The sequence below is a fragment of the Dipteris shenzhenensis genome, chromosome 25 (genome assembly GCF_047967505.1).
Source record: "Dipteris shenzhenensis isolate YYH24624 ecotype China chromosome 25, Dip_SZ_1.0, whole genome shotgun sequence".
NCBI lineage: Eukaryota > Viridiplantae > Streptophyta > Polypodiopsida > Gleicheniales > Dipteridaceae > Dipteris > Dipteris shenzhenensis.
Genome location: NC_141620.1, coordinates 6,151,400 through 6,159,298, shown reverse-complemented (window position 1 = coordinate 6,159,298; position 7,899 = coordinate 6,151,400). Strand labels below are relative to the sequence as shown.

The window sequence follows — 7,899 nt, the reverse complement described above, 5'->3', positions numbered from 1 at the left end:
CACTAGAGGCTAGTACGTTGGATTATGCAAAAATGAAGATTCTAATAAAGCTTGAGCTGCTGGTCACTGAATCATTGCAAACTCTTGTTGCTTCTTGGTGGAGTTGGATGCGTCAAAGTAAAAGATAAAAATAACACTAGGGATTTGTCCTTTGTGGGGGACGTGGAAGCCTAGGTCACACCCCATCAGACATTTCCTATCCCCCTCTCTACTTTCTTATGGTTCAATGTATTTGTTGCATGGCTACGTTATTCCCACTATGTAATTATCGAAAAGTTACTTCTTTAAATTCTAAGTTAATTGTGTAATAGTATGGCATTAGAGCAAAGATTGTGCACACTTGTTATTTGCAATCAACTTTGAATTTATCTTTACACTGAATTCCCAGGGTTCCCTACACCTCTTCCATAATTACGCTTCTCAACATCCACACCAAGCTTTGTGAGCCTATTTGAAGCTTGTGTGATTGCCATGTGGCTTCAAAATATCCACTAGATAATAAGCTATGTTTTCTATTAGGTCCATCAATGACCTCAAGAAGGTAATTGGTGAGAGAAAGAAGATTCCAACTAGAGTAAGAAAGGGGCAGTAGAGAGTCAACAAGGTTGAAGTAGAAGTTGGGAAGGTAGAAGTTCAATAGGTAATATAGTTATGCTTGGCATCTTCAATAACTTTAGTAGGATAGGCAGTAGGAATTCTAGTAGATGAGTGGACATTTGTAACAAGTTATACGTTCAAGAAGCATTCTAGGGCAAGGAAAGCAATAGGAGAAAGAACACTAAAAAAGTGATGAAGCTGCATGCATGGAGCATTATTGTAAGAGAACAAAGAGAATGCAACAATCTTCAATCCTCCTCATGGTTCATCAATGGGATATAAACATTGACACAAGATCAAGTTGGGAGAGAAGTTATTGACTATTCCCAAGTAAGATGGCAACTGCAATCTTCACTGACTTTGCTATTGCTAGAGATTTTAGTAGCACTTTCATGGCACGCCATGAAACGCTTGACATGAAAGAGCTATCACTTGGAAGGACTTCAAGGCTTTGATCTAAAAGCAGTTTCTTCCACACAAGTTTAGACACAATATACAAATAGATAGGGTGGGAGAATCAATGTAAGATTATGCTAATTGTTTTTGGGTGACAGTATTGGCGATTAAGACTTCTGCGCACAAGCCTTCAGAAGGGTAGGCTGCTAAGTACTTGGGTGGACTCCATCCCTATACTTGAGAGCAAGTGGATCACTTTAATCATGCTACCATTGATGCTATGATTCAAAGAGTCTTGAAAGCCAAAGGTAGAGGTTCATGGATTATGCATGATGACATAAATTTCTCGGTTGTCTACTCCATAAAGAAAAAAGGTTGATTCACTCTAACCTAAGAAAGAAGCTAAGAAATTAGTTCGTTTAGGGGAAGTGGACGTGCAAGATGTACAACAAGATCCCAACCACACGTTGATGAAGTTTTAGGTTGAAAAGAGACAAAATACCCTTATTTCTCTTTGTTGCAGGTACTTCTCATAACTTCATTTCTCCGAAGAGGGCATCTGCCTTGGGATCACTCTAGCGTCAGATCAAAGTGCAGATGCTAGCAGTAGAGCTCTTCAGGGACAAATAATGTAAAGGTTTGGCACTACAACACAAGCTATTTACTGATGACTTGCTCCAAGAATCCAAATTCCAATCTGTCAACTCCCATGTCTGCACCCCATCTCCCGTGTTTCTCCCAAATATTGACTCGGTGCAATTCTCCCTCCCCTTAGCTAGACCGTTAGGCTTTTTCATCTGTGCCCCATTTGATTAGCCAAGCCTTGCTCTTGGCCAACATTGCTCAATCTTCAAATTGCAATTACACTTCCCAGACCACGTGTCTGTAGCTTGCTGCCCCTTTTTGTCGTTGCAATTCTCCTTCTCCTTGGCTAGATACTTAGGCTTTCTTGCCTGCTGCCCCGCTTTTTTCACTTGTGACTTGCTCTTGCCAAATCTTGCTCAATCTGCAAATTGCAATTACACTTTCGGACCATGTATCCTGTCATTTGTTGATGCATCCCTCTCTCCTCGTATCTATCCTCAGCCAAATCCCGTGCTGGATTATCAGCCTTTTCCTCTTTGAACCTCATATTTTGAAGATTTTATTGGGACCACAATTGAATTCTGGTTTGGGTTTCCCCAACCTTGGTATTTACAGGTCATTGGAGGCTGATAACCACATTGGATTATGCAGATACTACACCCACACATACTCGAGCATCCATTTCTTTGTACTGAGTTTGTGTCAACAATCCTGGGGTGAAGGGCAGACTCGGCCGTGACAAAAGCTAATAAAAAAAGTAGTCCACACTCTCTTCATTCAAGCTACCACTGCTTGCGGAGACTACCTTTAATTTTAGTCTTCCCAAAACAAGCTGTCCTAATCAAAAAGAGGATAACCCACAGCTTCAGATAGAAATAATTTATTGCGATATCAATGAGCCGCAACATGGATAAAAACTTCACAAGGTGTACGGAATAACTTGACGTTGAAAACCAAGCCAATAATTATAAAGTGCCTTTCCCAAAAGTTATCAGATTTTCAATAATAACACAAGTGACTTTTGCGTCAACCTAAAACACGAAGTGAGCTCTGTCAAGTGGGGACAAAAGATGATGGCCGTCCTGTAGGAGAGAAAGAGGAGGGGTGGGGGGGAGGACGAGGAACAGTTTCATATAGTGAACTTGGTTAAGATTATAAATGCAAAGAGCCCGATTCAGAATCTCAGGAGTACACGTACAAAAGAGTCATGTTCGATGGAGTGAAAACACTTGAGTAGAATGCATACTTTTACGACCTTGAACTTAGCTTCTCACTGTACTACTGCATATAGGACTTGTAGTGAAACTCCCTGAGGTAATCAAAAGAAGACATGGGGAGACTATGGCTTCCCTAAGCACCGAGTCCACGTAGTGACAGCCTAGCCACACCTGACTAGTCACACCTTCAAAATTGCATCCAAACTCAAGCTGAACTGACGGCGGACAATGGTTCATTGTCTTCATCCGGAAACTGAAAGTCAAATTCAGGACCTGTGGGCTTCGGAAAACCAGTTTCAAAATTACTGTTGTAAGGGAACCTGCTGTTCTCAGACATAGGATAACTGTAATCATAATCTGACATGCTGCTAGGGCGAATCCTAGGACGAGGAGGCCGTCGTTTTGGCAAGCGATTCGGGTCGGGAGGTGGAAGATTGCTAAGATCCAGGTCTATAAAATCGAAACTCGGTCCAGTATCCTTAGTTGAAGCTTTAGTACTCCGAAAGTCTGACAATCCCAGATCAGGTGTGGTGCTGCTTCCGCTGCTTGCTAGTGTAGTAGTTCCCAAATCCGGTATACCAGAACTGCTAGAGGAGTCGAATCCAGTGCTCTGACTGGCAACCGAAGCGGGGGAAGCACTACCGTTGTCCGAGGACGCAAGTCCGGCATTTTGGGGCACCGAGGCGATGGGAGAAGAGATGGTACCCCAGTCCTGAGCCACCGGAGGCGAAGAGTCCTCCGACGGAGCATCCGAGCCCAGACCCAAATTGAATCTTGGAGGTGCAGGCCGAGGGGTGGCCTTGTTCACCCGCACCACTCGCCCATCTAGGAATTGTCCATCCATCTTGGTGATAGCAGTCTCAGCGTCGGCCTCTGATAGAAAAGTCACGAACCCAAAACCCCTGGACCTTCCAGTCTCACGGTCTGTTACGATTCTACAGTCAATCACTTCGCCATGCTTGGCGAAAGCCGTCCTGAGACCGTCCTCCTCGGTTCTGAAAGACAGACCACCCACAAAAAGTCTGGACATGGCTCGAGAAACCATGTGGTTGTGAGTGAGAGCGCCATGGAAGGAGTGACCCTTGAGGACCCGAGAGAAACCTTGTAGGAAACTTCTCTGCGCCATTTGCAGGAAATCTGTAGAGAACAGGGCGGGAATCAGAGAAGCACAAAGTTGCCCCAAACTAACAAGCCAGCGATTGCATGCATCTAACAACAAGTGCTGCTGCTGCTGTTGCTGGAGGAGCAAAACGCACTACATACATGAACCCAAGCATTCAGAGATGCGATCAAAACCCCAACTAGACTATGCAAAACGTTTCCACTTAAAGAATAGCAAGCAGTTTTCACATCACCTTGCTCAATCTCAACAGGCACAGAGCTCTTACTGCTTACTTCTACACGAGCAACAAAAGCTGGTCGAACCTCTTGAGAAATGCGCAACCGAAACAGCGAGAATTATGCAACACCATCTCTATCTCTATCTAGTTGCACAATGGCCACGCCCACCTCAAAACCCTCCTCCTAAAACCCTAAGCCTTGATGCACACCCCCACGTCATCAACTCCACCGCCTCTCCAGTTTTGCCAATTGATTGATTAATAAGGGAAAGCACATCCAAAAAAATGACAGCTCGGCATGCGACGAGTTAAGGCACATGAGAGCGCACATGGTAGTGATGGTAAAGGGCACACGGTCATCCTTGTCTCTAGTTGTGGCTAGGAGGAGTGTTTCAACCTAGAGAAAGTTTTTGGCCTCCCCCTTGGCGGTAGCCATAGCCTTAGCGACGGTAGTGAATTTAGAAAGCAGAAATTAGGCTTTTCTCATTTTTTGAAAGCCTTAATACGTGGGTCTATCTGATTGGCTACCTCCTGCATGCCTTTAAATTTGCATTCCTTTCCTTCGTCGAGTGATTTGTGGCAATACTTGCACAGATGAAAAAGCCTAACGATCTAGCCAAGGGGAGGGAGAATTGCAGATCTTTCCAAGATTTGCCCCATATATGTTCGTTTTGTTGTGCAGGTCTCTGTAGTGGCGCATGCAATTGCATATATTCTGAGGCATCATTCCTGAGATTCAAGGCTGAACAAGGGAACGTGCATGCAACAGAGATGGAGGAGTTGTGAAGTTAGCTGTTGTTTGTTGTCCACTTCATTCAACGTTTCCGCAACCCCTCAGTCGATAGTCCACTGTTTGTGAATGGCAGACACTCTTCATCTCGCTTCACAAAATATACATTAGCCTTCTATTTGATTCAACATACATTAGTTTAAGTATGCGTTTCTCTTTTCGCCTGTTCAGGAGACTTTGTGGCCTCTCTCTGTCTCTTTTCTGGTTATTAGATTCTTTGTAGTGGCGCATGCAATTGCATATATTCTGAGGCATTGTTCTTGAGATTGAAGACCGGGTTGTACAAGGGAACGTGCATGCAACAGAGATGGAGGAGTTGTGAAGCGAGCTCTTGTTTGTAGTCCATTTCGTCAACGTTATACTATTGTTTCATTTGCAGTATGATTTTGGTTTTATTGAATACTTTATTTTATAGAGGCTTATTCTATACTCTGTAATCTATTTCAAGCTTGTGCAGCAATTTCAGCATGCTCCTATATGGAGAAGACTGCTTCACCACCCACACGTAAGTCAACAGCCTTCATTTGTGCGTCCTCTAGCAAGCCCCCAAAGGAAAATCTACTCAAAAATTTTGCTATCAAAAAGACCCCAAGAAGATCATTGAAAGGCATATTTCAAGAGGTTGCCGAGGAGGCATATGCCCAAGGTACATCCACAACTTAATATTTTTCTACATTAATTCCCTGTAGAATATTTAATTGGACTTTTGTTTGTTTTTGTTGTCAGTGCGCAAGCTTATTCGCGCGAGAACCCGGAGTACGTTAGCTTTAGATCTACTATCACATCTACTGTGAAACACTCTTCTAAAGTATATGGGAAAAAACTACCACCTCCAAAGTACACAGAGATAAACAAACATAAACCTAACATAGAAGTCAATGATGTTATAAACATTGACTCCGATTAAGATGGAATTACTTCTTTGACATTGTACTTTGTTTTAAATTATAAGTAACTTTATAGTAGTTTGATATTCATTATATTTAAAGGTTTATAAATATGTTTGGTTAGTAAATAAAGAATAATACAAATTGCATTTCCAATTGAAAGTACTTGAAGATTTACTATGAAGTTTATTATGCAAATGTTCATTCCATTGAATGCAATTTGTTTCACATTAATATATGATAGTTTCATTGTTGGTACATTTAAAGTCTAATACATCTTTTTTCTTGAAGTAGTTAATTTGAATTATTAATTATATTTGCAATTGGATAACTTCCATGCTTCATTTTAAGTTGCAAATTGTTGTTTGCTACAAATGTTATGTCATTCTTTTCCAAATATGTTTTATATTCAAAGCATTAGCAAAAACACAATTGCAACATATTTATATACAAAATAATTAGATATTTTACTTAAGATGCTTACTTTATTCCACATTTGTATTCACAGCAAGCAAACAACTAGTGTGCAAAGACGACAATGATGAGGTCAATTCCTATAAGGGATTCCAAGATGTTAGCAAGCTCATGCCCTCTCCACACAATGCATCTATCTCCAAAGCAATCATTCCATCCAAGGACAACTTTGTGAGTGGGGGGAATGCATTAGCGTCATTAAGCATCACCCAATTGTCTGATTGTGCACTCATTGATTTGTGTTCAAAGGAAAATTGCTTTGTAAGTATGGCACTTACAAAGTTTGTCTTCTTAAAGGGAGATCTTACGGATAAATTATGTTCACGCCAGTTACGTTGCTTGTACCATCGTCTTACATTCACCAGTTTGTCAACTTCTTGGAAGTTGGTGAGTTTTATAGAATTGAGGGTGCAAGTGTTGTGCCAAAAGGCAACACTGAAGGCGGCACTTCAAAATTTTCATTGCTTCTTGATGCTACAGCATGCATCATTAAGGGTGAGCCTTTTGAAGGTAATCTATAGTTGCTACCAGATCATTCATTGTGCACATATGTGCCATGGGCTTCTGAGATGCTTACCTTCAACAACTGGAATGTTTCCAACATAATGGGGACGATTGGGATTGTCATAATCAAAGTGGCAAGCGAGGATGGCTCAAATGATCAAATTATTATTGCTGATGGATCGCGAGACTAGAGCTACAGTAAGTTTGGTTTAATATAGCTTCTATAACAAGTGTTATACTTTCTATTTTCTTCGATTAATTTTCAAGTATTTTTTTGATTGCGCAATTAACTTTTGTTAATGAGCATAAACAACCTCTCATGTAACTTATACAAGAGTTCCATGAGGAAGGTGTTGTCATGTACATCCTAAAGAACGTGTCATTCTTAAATGCCAAGGGAACTATCCGTGTGTTTGACTTTACCATACTTACTGAAGTACCTGATGGTCCAACCAAGGACGATCTCAAAGCTGCTTTTGTAAGCCAGGTTTGATGTTTGGGTTACAGGACCAAGGTAATTGTTGCTAGTTTGATAATTGTTGTAGTTATTTGATAGTCAACTTCAACATAAACTTCATATGCAATTGTAGGTATTTGGTGTGTTGCACTTTACAAATGTCAATGCGAACTTGATCGAGCATATTTGCGAGGCTTGTGGAGGTGCACGTGTTAGTCGAGATCCTTTTCGGCCATATTGCTATTCATGCAAAAGTCCCCAAAATATTGAGTTGGTTCCTTTCCTCAGAGGCAACATTGTTCAGCGTGGCGGAGTCCAAGTGCCTGTCCACATTAGAGGACCATATGTTGACATTGTTCTTTGTCTACCTTCCCCATTTGTGCAGCTATATGAGGAGCATTTGATGTTGGCTAGAGGCAAGCTCAAATCAACTAAGCCTAGCGGCTTCACCATTAATAGCTTGGGCTCTATATTTGAGGTTGATGTATGACAACTTTTCAATTGCAATGCAACATGGTTGACTTAAGCTTTTCATTGTGATAGTGTTAAATTTGTATTTGGGTCTTCAATTGGAATGCAAAGACCAATTCATTCGCGCAACACCTGCACTTTGTAGTACTTTTACTTAGAATAACAAATGTAACAAAATGAG

At 41.3% G+C, this 7,899-nt stretch overlaps 1 protein-coding gene across 4 annotated transcripts; it reads right to left on the bottom strand.

The window, feature by feature from the left end:
* Positions 1-2,712: 2,712 nt before the first annotated feature.
* On the bottom strand, positions 2,713-4,315 carry LOC147885369 (uncharacterized). 4 transcript variants are annotated; one of them, XM_087396892.1, is made up of 2 exons: positions 4,221-4,315; positions 2,713-3,932 (listed from the first exon to the last, which is right to left on the bottom strand). In XM_087396892.1, the coding sequence occupies exon 2, from the start codon at positions 3,919-3,921 to the stop codon at positions 3,001-3,003; it is 921 nt and encodes a 306-aa protein (XP_087253018.1). In that variant the 5' UTR covers positions 3,922-3,932; positions 4,221-4,315; the 3' UTR covers positions 2,713-3,000. The 4 variants fall into 4 exon arrangements, with proteins under 4 accessions (XP_087253018.1, XP_087253017.1, XP_087253015.1 ...); XM_087396891.1 differs by having other exon boundaries at positions 4,151-4,310; XM_087396889.1 differs by having other exon boundaries at positions 4,184-4,310.
* Positions 4,316-7,899: the final 3,584 nt, after the last annotated feature.